Consider the following 24,739-nt stretch of genomic DNA (forward strand, 5'->3'; position numbering starts at 1 on the left):
TCGTTCCACCCTTCGATGAACATCTATAAAGAAGACGGCTATGGGACCTGCATGAAAGAAAGACGCAGGTGAACTCTCATAATTAAGTTTTATTATCAAATTTACTTGGTGTTTGGAAGTGGGCTCAGTTTACGGATGTCTCGTATTTTGCTGCCAAGCCAAACAGCTGCACCCATAAGTCGGGGTGACGATGTCAATTACGTAGTCAGGACGGCAGGATTTTGTTTCATATGTAGGTGCCGAACTGTGCTACGGAGACCTATAATTTACGGCAAAGCTCTGAAGTTCGAGCACAAAATGCATTATATATTATTTCCTCCTGGCATATATGCCTCAGAAGCATTCAAACATTTGAATTACCAATTCAAAGTTGACCGAGAGGCTGAGTGCGGCATGGTTGGCTATAAAATTGAAAATGTCCATCCACCTCGAGAAGCCTTCGATTGGTCAAAAGAAATAAACAGTCATACGTCAACTAGACGAAATATTTGTCTAGAATTCATTTATATATATATGATGGTTCTAATACTAACTGAGATTAGTTCGTCCAATTGATTGTCTAATTGTATATAAAGTGATGGAGTTGCTATAATGCTACAATTACTACCAGCTTCATAGTCAGTAGCACAGCAGACGAACGAAATATTTCTGCAAAGCTCCATCCTCGAGTGAATGCAGAGCGATATTAATTGATATTATGCAATAGCGAAGGTCGCCTGCAGCGTTACGAACTGACTTGCGAAAATTAATATGAAAAACTTTGGAATCAATTTGAATTCGAGTTGAAATCGATTTACAACTCGACACAATATATAGAATACTTTTTGTGCAGAAAGCGTTTCATCGTTTCATGTACAGGGTGCGGCGTGGGAACTTACTCTTTTAAAAAAATCACAAAGTAAAAAGTATTAAAGATAGCGTTTTAATTCTTTCTTTTTTACAAAGAGCTACATTTAAAGTTTCGTTGGGTTTACTTACAAGTTTAATTCTTGAATATTACATCTTGTAGGTGACCTCCATGCTGTAGAACGCGCGCTCCTCTCTCGACCACTGCATGGTCGCAACTGAACTGAGTGGACGAAAAACTTCATAGCCCGCGCACCATATTGCGCATGGCGCCACCTTCCTAGGACTAATGGCCGCCACGTGGCGCGCAATTCAAATAAGTAAGTTCCCGCGCCGCACCCTGTATATATAAATCAGTGTAAAATGTGGATAGATTATTTGTAACTCTGGAACATGAAGGGAACAATCATTGCTGGGATTTGCAGGGTTCACTCGCAATCAAATGATCAAAAAGGATAAATTGTCAGTTAGTTATAAGATCTGCTGAAGGCAATCGCTGTAGTATTGAACGAAGGTAGCATTTACCGAATGAACTATTTTGTAATTATTCCTATAAAAACGACTTTAAAAGTCATAGAAATGACGTAAAATTTTAAATGGACATACGAATTGATCTTTTTTAATAAAAATTAGAAGAACATGATCATATATAGTATATGTGTATTTATTTAGAGCATAAATCAGAGGTTGAGTTTAACGGACATATATATAAAGAAATATAATCTCTACATTACTTTAAAGGATTTTAGAGATAGATATCCGCTGTTCAGCAGAACCTTCCCTTCCTTAATAGGTGGCTGAACAAAATTCTCTGATTTACTATTATCGTGAAGACAGTTCTTATCTTTTCCTATTATATTCAAAATCGGACTTTTGGTCACTTTTGAATTGAAAAGTTTCCTACACAGTTCAGTATTGAAATAATTATCATGATAATAATAAAAGCACTCATTAAAACCATTGTTAATTGTCTAATACTTATACTGCCGCACCGAATATTGCTAACAACCGACACCACAATGCAAACAAATCTCAATTTTTTTCGTAATTTGGGCGCACATTTTTAAGATTCATTCAGATTTGTGTGTATTGTTGCAATAAATTTAGATTAGTCATGTTTGAAGTTTTCTACTAAGCATCTCATCGTCTAAATTTTATGAGACAATTGTTGTTCCGTAACTATAGCTTCAAGTCGTAATAATTCAGTTGATTCAGTTCGCGTTAATCCTCCAAATTCAATTTAAGGACCTGCGTTGACGATGTCGCTAAGGATAACCCTGCTTGAAGTGCTTCCCGTTCTTTAAATTCTTCAAGATGCAAAGCGCATTTGCTTTCTAAAGTAGGCGAGTAAGCGGCTTTACCGTGACAGCTTGTCCGCTCCGATCAAGACCTCGCCAAATTTAATTTTGAAAATCTCATCATTGAGGCAACTTTTATTTAAAAGTTGCGTTATTTTTACTCAACATTGACTGTTCTCTGGGATATTTTTCATCAGGTATTTCTAATCAGAAGCTTTGAATGAATTACGATCGTGCGAGCGTTACGTGCGTAACGTTCAAAAAGTTATAGGCTATAAATAGAACATTCAATGTCGTATTGCTTGCCTGGTTTTATTGACGGTTATTAGTTGTCTGAGCTAAACATTGTTGGCCATGCATGAGGTGAATCCAATGATATAGAATTGAAGACACAATTGACTGTGCAAATTGCGAATTCTATTCTTACTTACGATTAACAATACGATTCTATTCTTACTTACGATTATTCTTACGATTAACAGTGATGAATTCAGAATTAGACGCAGATTATTCTCTAAGTAATTTGTAATTCCGTCTGTGCGAGATCAAACTGCCAGGACTGCTGGTGGGTGGCATTGTTTAATTATATTCATCTCTGGCAGGGAGGTTACTTTTCATGCAAATACGCTGACGTCATCCGCTCGTGCTTGTGTCGTGATTTCGTAAACTTGATGATTTGAAAACTATTGCGTTTGTTCATGATTGCCTAATTATTTTAAGTGAAGACAGAGTGTTGATCTTATTCAGTCAATCGCTGTTATGAGTATTTTATAGAGTAGCTTTCATTACTAGAGAAAATCACATGGTGACATTTAGATAGAAATTTGCTGATATTTGCTCTATAAATCAACCCTTATTGTTGCCGTAACATAATTATGCTTGTTTGAGGCAATTGTGTAGTACGTCATTTAACTTTATTGTTTCCCAGGTCCTGTCTAAAATGAATTTCTTCTTGGATAAGACACAGAAAGGAATGAACGCTATGTGAATGATTGTAAAATGTAATTTATATTTATATCATTTTACATAAAATGTAATTTTACAAAACTTATAAACCGGAAAAAAATTAACTCTACCATAATTTTAGATCGTGTCGTTTTGTTCCAATTAAGGTTCCTGATTAAGCAGAGCCAGCCGTTCCTGGGATTTTAGGATTCATTTTAGACTCCACGTCCTCGTCCACATTTTCAGTGCTACCCTCGACCGATGCTTGTAAGCGAAATATTGCAGGATTCTCACAGCTTTCAAGCGCTTGTTCCCACAACTCGTGGTGCAAATGTCGCTTGAATATTCAATCTATATATGAGAGGACACATGCAATTAATCAGATCATTCTATAATATTTGTTAACTTATTTTACTCGTGTTATTCGAAAAATTCTAAATATAATTACAATCGACATTGGTATGAAATATTGCCTAAGAGTGAAAAAAGAACGTTTTAAGTACTACAATTTTCAAAAAAAGTCAGCATCAGTTTTCATAAAAGTTTTGGGCTTAGGACCTTTGGAGTTTATGCATGTTATCAAGAGATTCAACTTTCAGATAGTCAACTGAATGAATAATCGATATCAACGAGGTCCGTTGTTCTCAATGCAATTTCTTCAGTTGAGCAGGATTCCCGCTACTAATTGGATTCCTTTTCCCACTATTTTAAGAGGAATTTTATTGATTTTTCAATGGGCACGCGTTATAATTATTTTCATTTTGCTCAAAATGCATTTAACTGAATTTCATTATTTAAATAAAGTTAATTATGTACGGTACAGGATTTGATATGCGCAATAATCCCTGCATATTGAGGGGATAGCAATTGAAGTGTTGAAAATTTTTTAAACATCTTTGTTTATTTGTTAGATTATGATTATTTGCTAAAAGAGAGATTATGGTTTGCCTAAATTTTTAATTGAACGACAGTCGATTTGTTCTCACTAACTCTTTTCAAGAAATAATAATCATTTCAAGTCTCTATTCAAATCTCAGTCATGTCACTAATTATGTAGAAGGAATTTGGCAAGGTCCCAATGTGAATTATTTGTATTAAAGTTCGAATAATAATTGAATTATAAACAAGGTTTCACATAAATTTCAGTTGCTACAACTGACAGTTTTCTTAATTAATTTAGAATTGTGATCCTAACTAACAATGTCAATCTTATTTGTTCATCATTTCAAAATTGTTTTCATTAACTTTATAATGTGGCTCCTATTCACTTCATTATAATGTTGTATAAAATTCTCATGTCTAGCCTATTTAGTCTTCATATATACATACTGGGTTAGTTAATACAGTCCAGACATGTTAACTACAGTGGGAAATTTACTAATATTCACAGGATAAATGAGCAAGAAAACGTTAGTTTAATCTTTTTCTGAGAAGATACGGTGAATTTTTGTGTAATTTCCTTTGCATTTTACTATTAAATTCAATCGAATTTTGGATATTTTTCCAATCTTCCCCATCATGTGGCAAGGAAGCGTCAGTGCTTGTTTCGTAAAATTATTTGTCTTTAATAAATGAGTCAAGGCGATCTGCTACATCGTCACTAGAGCCTTATTCTAGTTTACCATTTCCCTAACCTCACTTCTGACAGCAAGTGTAATGATTAACTGGCGAATTTCGTCCCAGTTTTAATTTTAATTAAATTTGTACATTTATGAAGAAATCTCTGAGTGTGTCATCTGTTTCTCAATTGGTCTTTCCTAGAGTATCATAGCGATACATGAATACTTGTCTAAAGCCGTTCCATGTACTGACCAAGTTACCGTTGCAGACCGTACCATTCCAACCCATTTTCGACACCCATACATTCATCTCATCTAATGCTGCTGCAGATGAGAACATCAAGTGTTTCCGTGTTGAACTCGCTCAAAAACTTGCAGTTTTATCCACGGCTCTCAGGCCGGCAATGTTGGCCGTCCTTAATCAGTCGACGATTTACAATGAGGGATTAAGCAACCGGTGCAGCAGTTCCTTGTAAGGGATCTTGCGGTCTCACTTCCGTCTACTCTGTCCGAAGAGAAGAACTTTGTTTACGTACAAAGCGATTTTATGAGAAGCTTGCGATTGTGCGTTGGGAAGAATACGATGGATGTTGGGAAGGGGACGTGAGACGTTGAGAAGAGCACGTGAGACGTTGAGAAGAGTAAGAAGGATGATAGGAAGAATACGAGAGGCGTTGGGAAGAGTACAAGAAGCGTTGGGAAGAGTACGTGAGAGGTTTTCAGTAAATTCTAATTTTGATCTTGACTTCAAGTTATCAGGTTTGCGATGAGTTTGACATTCAAACATTAAAAAGCCATAAACAAAAGTTTGTATAGATTTGTGTACATCCCAACATTTGCGTTATTAAAACTCGGTAAGAATTATTTGTTGGAAAAAAATACTAATGCGAATTATTAAAACTCATGCGATCCATGCTCGTGATTTTCAGAAATTATGTTCATACTTTACATAAAAAAACATATTGTTATTTAGGTCCCGCGAATGAATGCTGATCACTAAATAAACCGCCCTTAATTCCTGAGAATTGACCTTGTAACTAAGAACTCAAATTTTAAACTGCGGAATGTCGGCCCGAGTGCCTGCGAGTCTCAAAAATCAACTCAAAAGCAGGAGCGGATGAAGTAAAATCTCATCTCACTGAGAAAAATTGCACTGCTGAAAGTATGAATTTTATTTTTTAACGTTCCTTTATATACAACTAAAACATCACCGCAGATTATGTTTTTCTTCTCAGTTTCAAATTATCGCAAAGCATTGTGAAGCAGCTATAAGATTGCCGAGTGCGTCATAAAGATTCAAAACGAAAGAATGAATAAGAAATCAGCGCCTATTCGTTGAATGTGCCAATACTTGCGCTAATATAATCTTTTCATAGGACCTGCGTGGAAATTTGGTAACTATAATGCAGTATGATAGAGTAACGTTGCTCAGTTTTGGAGTTCATTTACATATAAGTGCTTCCAGATTTTGGTTTGAAATCTGTAGTATCAATAATGAATTCATTTTCATTCAATAATGAATCTCTCCGCAATAATTACGAAGCAATAATCACAATTATAAAAAGAATTACCTGCAATTAAAAGATGCCGTCTTTAGTGAACAGCTTGTGAATTTTCGAACTCCCTTTCTTCCTCAGAAAAATTATTTCCTGAAGATTTCTTGGTCTTTCCAGATTCGAAATACTATTCGTGAGATACGATACTATGGATTTACCAACACGCACTGTATTGGTAAATCCATTTGTTATATCAGGTGCAAATAGCATTCCTGGAAAATATGTTTTCATGTTCGTGAATAATATTATAACCATTCTATTCTAATATCTACTGCGTTTACTTTATGGATTTTCCGTCACCTGAGAATATAATCTTTTTTCATACATTTTGCAGGCAGCAATTAATTCTTGTTAAAAAATCGGGCCTCATCGCTTATGCTCAGTAGAACGTTTTATTGGAAGCTCTAGTCTGATTTTTCGAGGTAGTGACCTGAAAAAACGCATTCACGTGTAAAATTAACATCACTCACTGTAGAAGTTAATCTTTATCTAAATTCGTGAACAATAAGGTGGGATATAACGAGTGTGAGCGAGCAATGTGAGTGAGCGATATATAGGTACTATACATCCATGTCTTGTATCTTTAGCAACAACATTTCTAATCGTAATTCGCTATATTTCTTGTACCGCGTCCATACTTCATGTCTTTGTGAAGAGTTTCTCACGATATTTTGCAGCTCTCACCGCAAGATCACGTCACGTAGAACCTCACCCAATAGCCGGAAATATCCCTGAAAGCCGCAACTCGGCATTCTTTGCAATGTTCAAGGAAGCGCTCCCGCTCCTAAAATTTATTCTACGTGCAAAGTTATTTGCCGAAAAGAAAACTCTCCGAAATAGGGACATAATTTATTTGGCGTTTGCCAAGTTGTGTGCGGAGTTGCATTTGGAGTTCCTATTCATGCACCTGCAAAAGTTTTTGCATCTCGAGCAACTAATTTGCTGTGGTGTACTTTTCGCAAACTTTAAACATTCAATGACTCGAACAAATTTTGGAGACCTAACTGAAAAGATTTTTTCTGATATGATATTTTTCTAAACAGCGCATTTTATGTGCTGCGGCACACAAGTCGCTTCTTGCAAAACCGTATTTAATCTGTCACCATAAAATGGCTTTCACTATTCTGAACCAATTATTATCCAGCATTCACTGTCATATTTTAAGTTTTTTTTTATGATTTTTCACGGCAACATTTTTAGGGCGATAAATCATTATTTAGTATTTTTTGAGTTTCTGTAGCCAATGGTTCAAATGTCAGGTGAATAATGGACTTTAAGCATCGTGCTCACGAAGAATTGGGCTTGTTTCGCTCGCTCTAAATGACACGGGCAGCTGCTCTATTCCCAAAAGTCTTCGCAATAACTGTACCCATTTTCAAAAATACTAGATTTTATTCGGGATCTTTAACAATGTGTGGACTGAAGCAATTTTTTATTCCTGGGTCTGCCAGAATATTCCCCTTAAGCCTCCTCATTAAAGCGCCGTAAAAGCGAATCCGCGTCTTTTTCGGACGCCGTGAATTATGAGGTTCTGCATGTATATGAGCTTCTAATGCGGACTTGGAAATGCGACTTTTCTCGGCTGCTTCTGCATGAATGAATGAAAACTCGCGGAAATGAAGGTGTTTTGATAATGAAGATTTGAAATGCTTTTATTCGTCTCTTGTATTTTTAAAATGGCTGTGTATACCATTAAAAATGTTTGAGTTTATGTTATTAAAAAGTGATTTAATTTCATATGGCACGATAATAATGTGTTTTAATTTTGAATATTTTGAAGCTCTAGGCTCAAAATACATAGCAGAATTTAAATGAATTCTGAGGCGTCCGTTCATTACAATTATTTTGTCTCATCAGTATATTATGGTTCTTGGCCTACAACAATATATGGAATTTAGAATTATTAGTTTTATTTTGGAACATTTCATAGTTCATGCACATGCATGTAATTCTTCAGAATAATCATAAATCATAATGATAATTTGCTTGGTAATAAATACTTGTTTTTTAATATTTCAGTGCAAGAAGATTATTCGAATAATTTAACACGTAGCGTTTATTTTTTGTAGCTACCACTCTTCACTATTGTGTAATTCAACGTATGAACAGAGCTTTGTAGTTGCGAATTGGTTATCTCACTCTACGTTACTTGAATTGATTATTCCAACTCTACGTCACTTGAATTGATTATTCGAACTCTACGTCCCTTGAATTGATTATTCCTACTCCACGTCAGTAAAATTTATTATTCCAACTCTACGGCACTTGAATTGATTATTCGAACTCTACGTCCCTTGAATTGATTATTCCTACTCCACGTCAGTAAAATTTATTATTCCAACTCTACGGCACTTGAATTGATTATTCGAACTCTACGTCCCTTGAATTGATTATTCCTACTCCACGTCAGTAAAATTTATTATTCCAACTCTACGGCACTTGAATTGATTATTCCAACTCTACGTCACTTAAATTGAATATTCCAACTCTACGTCACTTAAATTGATTATCCCTCTTTACGTCTCAATTAAGCCCAGACTGCCTTAATTCCCTTGTTTGAAATTCCCCAGCTACTTGTGATCGATGCTGGGAAAGTCCAGACGCTTCTATGGCACTTGTGCCGGCGTTACTTCCTACTGCAGTTGTGCCTGCGTTACTTCCTACCGCAGTTGTGCCTGCGTTACTTCCTACCGCAGTTGTGCCGGCGTTACTTCCTACCGCAGTTGTGCCTGCGTTACTTCCTACCGCAGTTGTGCCTGCGTTACTTCCCATCGCAGTTGTGCCTGCGTTACTTCCTACCGCAGTTGTGCCGGCGTTACTTCCTACCGCAGTTGTGCCTGCGTTACTTCCTACCGCAGTTGTGCCTGCGTTACTTCCCATCGCAGTTGTGCCTGCGTTATTGCATATACCGGGCCGCAGTGGCAGTCTGCGCGGCAAGGCTTGTGCCATCTCCAGCAGGCCTGAGTCACTTTATTAAATCTCGGGACGCGGTTAGCTCTCAAGAGTTGTGATGGAGAGGCCAACTCTGACAGGTCTGAAGGGACGTCGTTTATAATGAGCGATAAAGTTAACAAGAAAGTCGTAATTAGATGGAAACTCGTGTAACAAAGTGTCGAATTTTGATGCTTTGACTTTCTTAATTTGGGAGTCAGAGCGTAATGGTAATTTGCATTAGGGCTGTAATTCACTTATTCAAGTAACATAAACAATCTCAACAAGACCGTCTCTTAATTGGAACACGTATTATGGAAAATACGTAATATTAGCCTCAACAAAATAATGGTCTTATGACACAACAGTTATATATTTAGTATTCATAATCTACAGAAAGTTCATGACGATAAAATCGGTCTCCTGTTTTTAAATTACTCACTTGAAATGAAATTAGTCTCGTGTAGCGAAATAAGTCTCTCAAAACTAAATTAAGATTGATTATATTGGTAAATCGTTTTTTACTGAAATTAAATAAATTTCATAGCTGAAATTGTGCAATGTCTCCAGCGCTGAAGACAGTCTATTAAAAAATCTGAATAATATCTATGCCCTCAGGTATGGTAATTCAATTGGATGTTTTTTTAGATCGGAGAAACTGTGGTTCACTCAGGTGTTAAGTCCCATACTACTTCTGAAATCTAAACATTGACTAGCATTGATATTCTGATGTCGACGCTTATGAACTTCCGCGAATTCCATTGCACCTTTCGCCTGCTTTTAACTCTCTGCCTGACAAAGAGACGTCTTATCTCTTCCGCATCAGAATCTATGAACAAGAGACCGTTCTCCATCTGGGCTTATGTACTCTCGATGTCTCTTAAGGTGGTTGCGAATTTTAAATCAATTGAGCCCGGCGTTGCTAGTCATGCCTAGCTTATAAACGACATCCTTCTGTGTGATGTGACCACTTATAGCGTCACCTTATAGAGCTTCCGAATGTGCACGTCAGACAGCTTGTGTGACTCAATGAACGCTTCAAGTTGGTATTCGATCGGCCTCGTGTGCAGGTCGTGCTTCAACTGCTAAGTTTGTCATCAGATCTGAGCTGATTTGAGAATGAAAGGTCGGCCGTTCTTTATAGAACCTCGGTTAGTGAGAGCTGGTTGTGGCTACCAAGGGAAAGCAGGCATTCTCAGGACTATTGAACCTTCAATTTCTTGTTAAAGTAAAACCAGACAATCATAATTTCTGGTACGTGAATTCATGCTCAAGGCTTGGAGAATATTTTGACAAATACTAAAGGGGGTGAAGGCCCATTAATTCGGCTGTGTTCTGTTTGTACACCTTGTAATCTGCCTATTAAAAATGGAAGGAAATTTTAGTCATAATACGCTTCAATTTTTTTACCTATGTACGATGATTATATTGTCTCTGTCATATGTCATAAGTGACCAAAAAAAAACAATATTATTTAGTCGACAAATGTATTCAAACGCGAAAATAGCGTTGAACAATACATGAACATAATATGTAAAGAGTTCTGTTGAGACGTGAGCTGAGTTTTGAACTATTACACATAGAGCTGTACGTGTAATGTGTGTATGCTATAATTAGTTGAGGTGAATTGTAGTTAAATTTATTCTTCCCTAAATAAAAAGCGTTTCTGTGTTATTTTCTGTGGATTCTGTTGAACAATGACGCCAAATTTTATCAAAGTTGGTTAAAGAAATAGAGGAATACAATTTGATGTTTATTTGTGATTATGTTCAAATTCATTTGTATGAAGTAAGAACTTTTAGTTCTTGTAGTTGCATTTGATATGGTTATAAGTGTCAAAAACTCTTCTAAATACTTAATCACCTTGCTGTTAATGAATACAAACAATTGTTCTAGATGAGCTCAACAGATCTCTGCTAAACTCGCTTTGTAAATACCATTGACCACCCACCAGCTAGCTCGAGAAGATACAAACATTCATTCCTAATAAGTTATTACAATGAAGGTTTCGGTGGCCGACTGAAGGCCGATGCATGTTTCTACCGATACCCGGGCTAATATCTTTCACAGGCTTTATACTTATGGTCACACGTACCCACGTGTACTCAACTTGACTTATCATGAGCTATAAACTTCAGAAAATGGTCTTGTAAACCAATGGAGTGCCGCGATGCAATTTCCTGAGCTCATAATGGCCTTTGTGGGAGGAATCGGAACCGGTCGTGCATGTATACCCTCTGGTAGCTTTTATATCGACGCCGAGGTGTTGTATGTAGAACAACGCTTGCCTAAGTGCTGCCCATTACAGGACGCTCGTCGTGACTCCCATGCTTATTTAGAGTATTTGATCACCATAATAATTCTCTAGCTGACACCCTCACCTAATGGACCTACAGCATCGTATGCCATATCATTTAGCTCTAGTTTTACCTGCTAGTCTATATGAAAAGTTTAATCGTATTTGAGCAATAAATAAAATTGAGATTAGGCTTTCGCACTTGAGTCATATAAGTACTATTACTTGAGTAATATAAGTAACTAATACTTGTGTAGGCCATTGCAGAAAATTATTCAAGCGGATATTCAGGTTCCACAGGTATTCATGCTTTAAGATTGATACTATTTTTAAGCTTCATCGTCGTTGTCAAAAGTTTGACGATTCATTAAAGCCGTAATGCGTGTAAGTCCTCGAAATAAACCAAATAAGTAAGAGCACTGTAATTATTTCACATTCATTTTATTGCTGAAAATTATCGATACAAATGAAAATGACATTTAAGAACAGAGTGCTTATAAATGAAAATGGTAATTTTATTTTTTTGCTTTAATTAAAATGAAAAAAATTATTAATAAAATTATTAAATTAAAACTATTTAGACTTACATGTATATAAAAGGGACAGATCTCATTAGGTAGTTAGTACGGCACTGAATAGTTGTTGAGTTGAAATAATAAGAAAATGAACGGTTACGAAAAGGAATCACCATCAGGCCAGGTGTTTAACTTCAATCTTCTTTAACTCATTGCACGCGTAAAAATACCACTGAAATACAAAAATATATTGCAGAACATCGGCATGCAAACGGTTTCTTGAAATAAATATCCGATCAGCTATTTTGTCGGTGAAGTAAAAAGATTTTAACGGAAATCAATCGAGAATTCAACGTAAATGTCCGGATTTTGAACCATTCTGTACACCTGAAACGTACTGAGGCTGGGAGGTTCAGCTTTCTTTTGTTGATCAAGTGTCCCGCTGAGGCGTGAGACGTCGGCTGAATGTTATTTGTTTTACAAGGTGTCGATCTATTGAAGAAATTGTGCAACTAACTGTTTGAGATTGGTAACTCTCTATTTGAAAGTATACAGTTGTTGTATTCCTGTTAATTTCAGAGTAATATTCATTTCATTCGAGCGGTAAAATAATCAGAGGAGTCTTAGGCTTAGCAACGTCTTAAATCCATTGTTTTTAATTAAATATTTCTTCATATGTAATGTCTAATCAAGTTTGCTGATTTAAAAAGGTCAAGCTTAGGTAAAGGTTTCCATAATATTTCTTTATTAACATTGTTATCGTTAGACCAGTTGCAGCGCTCGAAAGTTTAGTTTCCGACATAAACTCTGACTTCTTGATGATGTTTTGATTGGAAACAATCAAATGTTATGAAGAAGAAACCAATGATTATCTAGAATACATATCCTCATACTGTGAGAATCTTATAAGTAGTTTAAAAGGAACAAGCATAATACTGTTCTCTGCAGAACGTTTTCATTCATATATACAAGAGAAATGAACTTACTCGCACTAAGGAAAATCAACGGCTTGATAACTATAGTAATTATGGAACGACAGCAAATATAGAATATCCGAATCGAGAAACAACTTTAATGAAACTGTACGAAGTTTAACAAGAGGCAATCCGATCTTTTGTGAACAATCATACTGTTCTCTGCAGAACGGTATCATTCATATATACAACGGAAAGTAACTTACTAAGGAGAAGCAACGGCTTGATAACTATAGCAATTATAGGACTATAGTAAATATAGATTTCCGAATTAAGAAACAGCTTTAATGAAAGCTGTACGAAGTTTAACTGGAAGCAATCTGATCTCTTGTGAGGTAAGAAGACAAATCCTTACCATCCGACGAAGGAGACTCCTCGGAAAAAGTAAACTCCTCCGTAGAAACGGAAAATTTTCCCGAATTTTTAAAGGACCGTGACTTTGACGTGGCCTAATTGATTGGTTCTGAAAATGGGAATCTTTTTTTGCTCCTTAGAAAAAGATTGCTGTAAACAATGAATACCACGTATCTTCTTATGAATTCTTATTTTCCAGTTCTAATATAAGAGTGCAATTTCACATAGTAAATAAATTCTTCGTCATGTTAGACAGTTTTTTAGTTTTCCTCTATCGCGCCCATAAGTTGCAGCCATAACAAAACGTGTCGACAATTTTTCACAAGCCAATCGATTCTTTTGTTGTAGATGGTTCATAGATAAGTTGGGTTTCAGGCATAAAATGACAATAAATTAAATGACTGAGCGAGTAATAATACATAATTGCCAGAGTGCGCCAGCAGTGCGGAACGGTTAACACTATAGAGCCTGAATGTGGCCTGCGACACCACCGTGACCAGGTGTGTACTATATTGCAATTCAATGTTGTAATGTTCTTTAATGTCAGAACATTAAGTACATTCGTATGGTGTTCAACACGTATATATGAGGTTGGCTGAAATTATTAGGAGGTTATATTGGTCGGATCGTGTACAAGCTTGATGCCCAATACCTATACTTTAAGTTTCTATTGTTAGTGTTCAGCCTGCTGGAAACGAGGGACTTATGGTGCTAATTGCGAAAATGTTTGCTGCTATTGCATCCATTGTTTATTGACCTCCTTGATATATTTGTGCTGTGGCCAGAATTTATCCTTAGACCCAGTTTAGACTTTATGCATAAGGCCTTATCGTTTGCTTCTTATACTTCTTGAGTGAGATATTCCAACCTCCATAAAAGACGAAAATAATATTGAATAATTTATTTCGTTCACGAGACTATCATTAGTAGTATGAATAAATTTACCATTGTTTAACTCTTTGTGATAAAGAGTTAGGACGAGATAAAGTTTGGCCAAGGTTTAAACAGAGACCCACACTACAGGGCCCTCGATCTTTAATTGCGCCATTGATTGAACTTCAATATGTTGAGGTCCATTGCCTCAGTTGTCAGTGACATGCAAGGTATTTTCATATATAACCAATCATGTCCCAAACTGTTTGCTAAAGACATCGAGCCTCTTATATCGGAACGCCTCTCTTCTCATATCGGAACACCTCTCTTCTTATATCGGAACGCCTCTCTTCTTATATCGGAACGCCTCTCTTGGAACGCCTCTCTTCTTGTATCGGAACGCCTCTCTTCTCATATCGGAACGCCTCTCTTCTTATATCGCAACGCCTCTCTTCTTATATCGGAACGCCTCTCTTCTTATATCGGAACGCGTCTCTTTCTATGCAATGCGGATGCTTGCTCATAGCTCGCTATGGCCAAGTGGTTAAGATGACCAAGATTGGTGCAGAAAGGTGGAAGCCCCGCCTTTCACAACCCACGACTAGTTGTGAAAATTTTGGTCCAGATCGGTAATTTAGCCGGTAGTTAATAAATGGCGACCATTTAACATGTTATAAACAGGGCTGTCTTCTTCTTCGTTACTGTAGATGGCCAACATCAATAGGCTACTAAATCAACGCCACTGCATGTGAGGATTTCCTTTTTCCATGTCCCTTCGTCACACTAGAAGGTAGAACAATGACGGAGGATTTTTTAGCTCAGCTCACTATAAAGACTTTTATTTTTATTGAGTGCTTAAGAATTCATCGTAACGTCCAAAAAGATTGTTCCAGCTTGGAATTCTAAAGATTCACCAAATTTATTAATTTGATTTTGTTATTCATCTCTCTATCAGAAATCTAAGCATTTCAAAAGTGCGAAACAAACGGCATGACCTAACAAAAGATTGCGAATTGTCCTGTTACGCCGGATTTCGTCGATACCATCATCACTACTGGATTTTCGGCTATTCAATAGTCTGGACCAGTTTAAGGATTAAAAATGCATTTGCGGTCGACACAGAAGCTTAAGCATATGCAATATGGCAGATGATAGAGAAAATATTCATTCCATTACCTCCAGTAAATTATTCTTCGCCATCAACCTCATCGACATCATCATGATTGTAAAATATTTTTAATAATGTGAGCTCCATTTCGAAATCCCAAATAAGGACTGTCGGTTATTTCTGAAAATATATTATGATCTATGCTCTTTTTAGAACTGATTAATATTCAGTATTAGAAATGTTTTTGAACTGATCGTTGTTTGGTCATTTTTACAACACTTCTCTTGGACTTCACTTCTTGTTGTTTGTCTGCTACAAATCTTGTAATCGAAATTTAATATACTTCTACTTATCCTATCGATCTGACATTTTGCACACTAGTGTAAAGTTGGAGACAATGCATGAATCAAATTTCAAAATAAATTATTCAAATAATAAAAAATAACATTTTTTTCAATATTAAAAAAATTAAATAAATGATTTTGTCAGCTACAAATCTTATAACTGATATTTGACACACTTTTACCTGTCTAATTGATCCGAAATTTTGCACACTTGTGTGAAGTCAGAGGCAATGCATGAATCAATTAACAGAATAAATAATTTTGAAAAAAATTTATATACATATTCAAAAATTTTATATATTAAAAAAATGAAAAATTAATTTTTTTAATATTTGAAAATTAAATGAGAAATTCATTGTACATCTGTAAGATTGGAGACACTGGATTCTTTGGAAGTGTAGTCTTTAAAAAGTAATTTTTAAACGTATATTATTTCACTCAAGTCCATCTGTAGTTACTATTGCTACCGTCTGCACTAGTCTCGCTATAGCAGCTCATCGCCAGCTCAAAGAGAACGAATCAAAGTGTCAGAGCATATAATAGTTTCGGTATTTCGAATACTGCGAATTGAATTTTTCTAACACAAATCTAACCGACACGTTAATTCTCAAGAACGAGGTATGAGCAGGATCTTGCCTATTGAACCACATGGAAAGTAAGATGATGGTAAATAATTGGAATTGAGCGGTTTTACTTCTACCTGCTTTGCCATATCTGAACCTGTAAAAAGGTATTTTTTCAGCAAATGGAAACTCGACTGAACTTGATGCGTTCGTTGACGTTATTTTTTCCCCTCAATCCATAATTCAGCAGTTAGTGGAGCTATTCTAGCTCCCCATGAACTTAAAATAAATTTCAATAAACGTGGTAATAATTATTATCTATAAAGATTATCATGCCAATTTGACGATAGTAAATTCTTTTATATCTTGAGTGATAGCGGAGGCCGCTGTTGCACCATCACCCGATGGTGCAACAATAAATTTTGAAGCAAGGGACAAAAAAAATAACATTCATTGTTTGTTTATTTTATTTTCTAAAATTTGCGATTTATTCCTAAAATTTGTGTAATAATTTGATTTTTGATTGGCAAAATCAAATTTTATGACAGAATTCACGGATAAGTTGTATTCTTAAGTTATGTGGGATGCATGAATCGGATTGAATGTACATAATGAAAAAATGTTGGCTTGCGTATGATTCGAAGTTTATTCTCGGGACCAAATTATTCTACGCTTTTCACTGATTTCATACGATTTACTTGTTGCCAAGACATTATTAATTTTGTCGTATTCCTTGAGATCGAGCCTCGGAATTCAACACCTAAACACATAACTTCGATACCACAACTTAATTGAGTAGTTGTTACAATTCTGTATCAATTCGGCTTCAATTTTAACTACTGAAGATTTTTTCAGAATTTCATGGCAGCCGTTTTTCAATACTTTTTTACAAATCCCAAATAGTAAACCATCAGCTTTCTGAGCAGTCAAATAGCAGTCACGTTCTTCATAGTTACTGAACAGACCGAAAATCCCCACGTTTTTTCAATAATTTAGCGAATACAGTCTATGTAAGAGACTCGTATTTGATATGATTGATAATCCTGTGTATTTGTTGTTCACTATAATAATAAGTTGATTGGGGGTTCACACGAAGATGCTTATCAATTCTATTCCTCAAGAACTAAGATTTTAATAATGGCAGCGCTGCTTAAAAGGATTTGAAAAGTGAAGTAGGTATCGACGACCAAGGCGTCGAAGCAGTGGGCCTTACATCGGATATATTTTGATCTTGACAGCATTTCACAGATTAGGTACGCAGAAATTGATACGTATTATTAATTCATAGTGACGCGATTTAGATATTGCCACTGACTCTTTTGAAAAATTGTGCATGCGTCCTAATGGCATGAAGAATTAAAAAAAAGTCCAGAATTTTGAGTTTGCGTTAGCATAAAAGCGTTTTTATTTCGTTCCCACATAACATAAACCAGAAAAACAGAACCACGATAAAATAGGAAAGAAAGACTCTTAAACAAATGAATGTTTTTCATCAAGTCACAGATCAATTATTAACGATTTTATCTGCAATCCTCAGTCGGATATGACAGAGATTGGCCACGCTATAAGTTTGAGAACACAAAGGTCTTTTATTTTCAAGTTTCAGGGCTTCGTGACCCAGAACGTTATGACTGGTGGCAATAAAAGCGTGCGTAAAAGTTTCAACGAAAATACTGGGTGGCAGACCGATATTTGTACGCAAATCAAGTATTTTACCAGCGAGTCAAAAGGAATAGTATTTTTCCACGTAAAAGTTGACTCTCCATGTGAAAATTGGTGAGTCAGATTTGAGGACCAGATGTGTACTGTGATCCGGTGTGGAAAATTGTTAATTCATTTAATTCAGTAGATATTAATACTGTGCTTATTGAAAGAAAAAAATGTGCACCTAAAAAATGGTGATTGCTATAAACCTCTTCATTCAAATTCAATTCTTCTAAGTGCTTGACGAGTAAACAGAGTTTTCATAAGTGACCATCACTCCCTCGATCTTTTTCACCGATCATTCCTGCACTCATGGTTCATTATTTTGTGTTGGTGGCCAGCTAGGCCATTTATTCAGCTTTCAATAAAGTCAAGCTGGGCAGGGTTAGGTGATATAGATGAGCTGCTGCCACAAGACCACGCGGTCTCGCCAAAGAATTTTGCGAAAACAAATTCTTTGCCCCGCACAGATTTCATCCAATCAAGATGGCGGGAAGGCTGCTGCTCGAGATTGGATAGTCGTGTGTTTTTAGTGGCAGCGATTGGGATGCATTCGTGATTTTCTTGCTCAAAACACTCAAATAACAGAATATAAATCAAATGAAAAACGCAACCAAGTCATCACTGTTCATCGCACTTGCTAATATACGTCATAATTGAATAGTGGACACTAAATTGTTCACAGAAAATTTAAGAAGTTTGATGGCTATGTAGGAAGCTCCCAATATCATCAAAGTCAAAATATTTTACTTCAGTCATCATAATTCAAAATATAACGCTTATTGTATTGTATAGCTTATAATTTAAAATGTAAGTTACTATTGACATCTAATTAAGATAGTATATTTCCATGTACATAAAGTATAATCTTGCAAAACAGTAGTCAACTCAAATTTAAATGCGCATGATTTTCCTTATTATTAATATACCATTTATCGCCATAGACTTTGTAACGGAATTATTATGAATACTTCTCTCAATTAACTATTCCTACTAATTGCGCTTCTGATAAAATAAAATTAAAATCATGATTGGATTATCGGCGGCCGTACAAGTATTTTTACCATGCTAAAACTATGCGTTGCATAAAATATATTTCAGATCTTTGTGAGGAGACGCCAGCGAATACTTTGCTGAAGCTTCAACAACAACAACATCGTGCTCCCAAATTTTCTGGGCTTGCACACCTAAAATGTAAATTCCACGGAGTGAAAAGCGCTGAAGTTCAAAGAAGGATTTACTTCAACAGCTGCTGTGCATGGTGTGAAGGAAGAAGTCCTGCTAAAAATGAATTCAGTTTCTACTATCAAAGTATTTTTTATTTTCAATTTAAAAATCGACAGTTTCCCAATTACTCATAAACGAAATAGGGGAATTTATATAGGGGTTCCTATAGTCCAACAAGTACGTACTATATAGGACATCAAACAATGGTCGTTGTGTCGGTTTTTCTATACTGCTACTAGCACGTACAAAGTTCTAGCAGAAATTAACATGTCAATACGTAAACGCTCCTAAGATATTGAGCAGTTATGGGCTACTATTCGGAATGATTTTTAATTCCTGATCAGTTTAGTACACCCAATAATTTGAGGTTGTACCAATTTTTTCATGCAAATTTAATAGCATCTCAGGCTAGAATAATTTTCCAAGATTTGGCTTTTACAATTTGAATGGGAAATGGTGGCTCGTCGATTAGAGTAACTAGTCTTAAATCAGTACCTAAGCATCCAATACTAAGTAATTACCTCTCAATTTGAAATAGTTCATTGTAATTTAAAAGTTCCGTGCACATTAGCGATTTCTAATTTGTGCGCTAATCACAGGTGTCGTTCGATTTCTTGGCTGGAAAAAAATTGGCTGCCATACGTTCAATACGCTTGACAGTATATACTTAAAAGCCAGTGATAAAAAATGTGACGATTCGATGATCAATCTGTATGCAAAACGTCGTCTCATTACCATATGCAAACGAAGAGTTCCAAGGCGAATATCGATCACATCTCTAAGAGCGATAACGATCTCGAGTTCAGTAGACGGTTATCTGCATTCAACAAGCTGGTTTCAATTTTTGTATCTGGCTGGAATAGTCATACTCTGAATTTATGAAACCACTTACGTTCTTTATCACCCATGTAAGAAAAAAACTAGTGTATTATTTAAGGGCTGACAAGGTGGCTTCATGAATATGAATTTTTTTTTAATTTACGTGTACTAATGAATGGTCAGTCTGGGGAAAAGTTTCCTGTTAAAATTTATCAGCAATATCCCAGTTTTAACTCCATTTCTTCGCTGTCATTTGCCAAACTGTGGGAGGTCCAATGCTGATAATGTCTTATCGTTACTCATAGATTGTGCCTATCCCAAACTCAGCCTACATATAGCGTACTGAGCGTGCAAAGGCGTAAATCGTCTTCGAATATCCAGGGCACTCATTTATTTTGGTTATTATTATATATTTACTGAGCAGAAAGCAATTGTTTGCCTTAATTTTGGCATTTGAATGTCTGTGTTCTAATTATTTTCTGGTTCACTTTTCATACGAGACTCAAATGATGGTAAGTGCTGTTCCTAAGAAAATAGTTTACAATCAATCAAGCTCAGAAGGCATTACTTTTTTTAACTTTGTTGCCTCCAATCGGCTTTTCCGATGGTGTTCAACTAATCCTATATTGTTCAGACGCTGAAAACAGAACCACACGAAATGCAGCGTTGCGTCATGAACGGCCGGCCATCGAATATTGGGTGGCCACAGCTAATCCGCTTATGATTTCCATGAATTTTTTTATCGAGGTCCAATCTGGCTTGAGATTTGATCTCAGTTGACCTGGAGTTTGCAGCTCTAAGCTTTCAATTCAATTTATATTAATTTTTTTGACAGCGGGGAACTGCATTATTTTTTGTGAATTTTTGGTCTATTACAACACTTTTCTTTAACTTCACTTCTTGTGGTTTGTTTCTTTGTCTGCTACAAATCTTATAATCGATATTTAACACACTTCTACCTGTCCAATCGATTTGAAATTTTGCACACATGCGAAAAGTCGGAGACAATGAATGAATCAATTGACAGAATGAATGATAAACAAAAAATTATAAAGATTTTTTTTAATATTTAAAAATACGATAAGAATTTCATCTTACATGTGTGACATCGGAGACACTGGCCTCTTTAGATGTGTTGTATTCTTAAAGTAATTTTTATGCACATTATTTATTAATTTCTTATTTCGAATATGCATCATAAGATTGTGAGTTTATAGAGGAGATTAAAAACCAGTATCACATACCGAATATATTCTAATATCAAGTCAAAAATCATGAAAGTGGTGGAAATATTCAATGAAATAAAAAATACAGTAACATTGATTGGTGACTTTGCTGGTATACTTGGTATCTTTAAACGTGTACGAGGAAAAATTTTTAAAACGAAGAAAGTTCCACGATGTCCCATTACTGTCGCACTAACGTGCACGGAAATAAGAAGATTGCAAAGGCAACGTTAATATAACGCCATAATTTACTACGAACAAAAATTCCCCATCGGTTTACGCGCTAACAGTCCTAAATGGGCTGCTTCATTTAATTGGGTTTGGACATCGGGTACAATTGCGGTTCAATATACTCCACAAGAAATGGTTCGATCTGATGGTTTGGAGAACCATCCCGTACTTCCCGAGTATCCTTACACGTGCATTATTCCGAATTAATTTACTGTATTGTCGTGGCAGGTTCGGTGCTCATTAAACCACGGCTCCATTAAACTGCTTTATTGCACGCGACATTACATTATATTAAGAGTTCGCTCAAATATTAGAACTTTTGCACATGATCACATTCGATCATGGCTTGACAAATGGGCAGAGATTAGCTAACTGGAAACAAGCTTCACGCGAGACACAAAACGCTATATTGAAGTAAACGTTCCTACTACTGCTTTGCCTATCTACCTGCCATTGCCAATCTACCACGGTTTCCATACTCTATAAAACATTCTAACACTCTAATCCTAATTAATAATAAATGGTTAAACCAAATATTTAGTAATAGCCTAATACCTAAAAAATAAACAACGTTTAATTTAAGACTTCTACAGTATAAGCCGCGTGTAAAAAACTATTTATACGCATTTAATCGCACATGGTATTCCGTCGATTATATTTTATAAATTATCAAGCAATCTACTCACCACCATATGTAACTAATAACATCACCAAATCACCAGTGTTTTATATTTCCACTTCGCCTTCAATAAAATCTCTATTTTGTTTCGTTCCTGTGTGCATGAAAAAAATGCCTACCTTAAAGTACTCATTCATCCCACTTAACGTAAGCAATTCCTCACTTTTTTCCATCAATTTGGCCGGCCCAGTCAGTGAGACATTAATCTCCGACCGCCTATTTTCATAGCCCCGCTGTAAATGTAACGTAGACTCCCACGGATCCAGAGTCTAGCAGAAGCGCAATTTATTCCATTGATATACTGTGTTATTTTTTTATATATCGAATTCTTTTGAACCTATAACGTTTCCTTTTGAATGACTTTTCTATGAACTAATACGAAGACCTGCCCATCTGTGCATTGATTTACATTTTATACCGCAGTCTCCTTTATTTAATTTTTTCAATCTTGTCCGGCGAAGAGTGTGTATTTATAGAAGGGGTTATTTTGCTCCTAGATCAATAGTCTATCCAAGTTTTCTTCTACTGATTGTATCGCAATGTTTGCCTTACTGATTCTAGCGATAACATGATGTTTTTTATTGCTTTACAGATCGCATGACCGATTGCGCTCCTCTGCTAGCCAAGATGCTACATCTGCTGCTCCGTCGTGCATCTGTTAGGGCAGCAGTTCTGTTGCTAATGCTTCTCGTGGCAAGAGAGGCAAGTGAACATTAAAATATTATGCACAAAATAGTAATTTAAACAATAAAATTGTTACTGTGGAAATTTCAATTTCTTCCGTTGCAAGCAAAGCACACGCACACACGTACGTAGGCATATAGACGAATCATTCGTATCAAACCAAATTGCATTTTCTTTCGATATAAAAGAAATCAATCAATTAAAGAGCACGAGGGGAAGAAATTTTTCATTCGAAGCTTTATACCGAGTATCAAGATCTTTTAATAATGTCGTGCTTTCTGCTGCAATACGTTGATATGAAAAAACCTATGAGCATCAATAATTTATCAAGAATGAATCATCAAACACCTTATTTCAGTATCTCATATCTGATAACTGCGATTCACACTTCAGTGCCGTTGCATCATGATGTAAGATATATCATCTTCAGATACGTCGGCTCGTATTTGTAGGTAATTCATCATGAAGCCTCGTTCAAATATATTGCCCAGAAATACCTGGGTTCCATACACGACTGATGCAGATGGGAATCAAAAAGCTGTCGCCCGAATTTAGCATCGCATGTCTGAGCAAGGCGAAACGGACTTCTGAGAGCCTTACAATTCAGCTTCTCCGTCTGCAGATAGAATTGAGAATTCCGAAAGCTTTTTTTGTTATGCGAAGCAAGAATTTTGCAGGATATGTATATGATTTGACAAGTGAATTTCCAGAGTCGTGGATGGTAGAAGATCTACAATACAGTCAAGAAAGAATAAGTGTATGACACGAACCTGTACAACCTTTCCAGATTCTGAACATGTAAAACACTCTCCCCATGTTTAACATTTATGGCACTTGCATGTTCTGTTCGTTTTGCAGAAATAATCTCTCCCTTGCGTTCACGACCAGGAGCGAACCGTACTCGAGTGCAATTAATTATCAACTATTAAAAATTCTATTTGACATTGTGATGTTCTGCATTTGAAACTGGATCTAAATATAATTTGCACTCGTCGTTTTAGTGCTTCAACAGCAAGTTGTTTCAACTTCACTAGCTCTACTAAATAGGAGTATGGTATGAAAAAAAAAATAATACAAGAACTTGGATCAACTTCACTAGCTCTACTAAATAGGAGTATGGCACGAAAAAGTTAATACAAGAACTTGATTACATTTTTATAGGACCTATAGCTCATGAACATGATTAACTCGCAATACGGACCCATGCACAAACCCAAATTAAAAATTTAAAAACTCTTTAGATTTGTACTGTTCGTTAAAGTAATTAATTTCTGCGAGGTGCTTAAGATCTTTTCGAAGTTCTGCAAGGGTGGCACATATCCAGTAATTACAATATTGGCGTAATTACTAACTCGGTTCTGCGAGCCATGTTAATGTTGCACAAGATATTATGCTTGTATTGGTTCTCGCTAACGAGGTACGCTAATTGCTGGGGCGTTGTGCTGTAGCACGCAACACTGTTTTCGATTTATTTCCAACTGAAACTTACTACTCCCTTCATATTTTTCGTTCATTATCGTCAAAATGTTATTCTGAGTACCGTAGATGTTTCTTTAGCATGCCAATTCAAAATAATGTCGAGTTTACAAAATCTTTTTATTCAAAATGTTTATTGAAATTCTCTACCATGTGGCCCAACAGCAGATAAAAGTTGCCCTAAAACAGCATTTAGGTCTGTATTAAGTGTAAAAATCTTGATCTCCATCTTTAAGTCGTTGTTGGAGATTTGACGTTTTCATTAGTCCTGAAAAAAGTGATGATTCCTTGAGAATAATCTACAATATTTTACTTACAATTTTCTTTTGAGAAATTGAAAATATGTTCGCTTTTAATTAAAAAATGTGCTCATGTTAAATACAAATAAAAATGTTCGAGCACCATCAATAAGTTTCCCTGAAGATACTGTTGACGCTCCGAGTATGCATATGAACGCGTTTATGAACAGACTATAGACAAGGCCATGCAGGAGCATATGTTTAGTCTTGAAATCCGTCGTATACTACGGAA

At 35.9% G+C, this 24,739-nt stretch overlaps 1 protein-coding gene across 1 annotated transcript in view; it reads left to right on the forward strand.

The window, feature by feature from the left end:
- The window catches only part of LOC108673427 (inter-alpha-trypsin inhibitor heavy chain H3), a 66,238-nt gene that overhangs the window by 9,765 nt on the left and 31,734 nt on the right, over positions 1–24,739 (forward strand). Inside the window, exon 2 of the mRNA XM_018161253.2 lies at positions 22,641–22,750. Coding sequence (XP_018016742.1) covers positions 22,646–22,750 — 105 coding nt within the window. The 5' untranslated portion in view covers positions 22,641–22,645. The remainder of the gene's footprint in view (positions 1–22,640; positions 22,751–24,739) is intronic.

Source organism: Hyalella azteca, unplaced genomic scaffold, assembly GCF_000764305.2.
Source record: "Hyalella azteca isolate HAZT.00-mixed unplaced genomic scaffold, Hazt_2.0.2 contig17967, whole genome shotgun sequence".
Classification (NCBI taxonomy): domain Eukaryota; kingdom Metazoa; phylum Arthropoda; class Malacostraca; order Amphipoda; family Hyalellidae; genus Hyalella; species Hyalella azteca.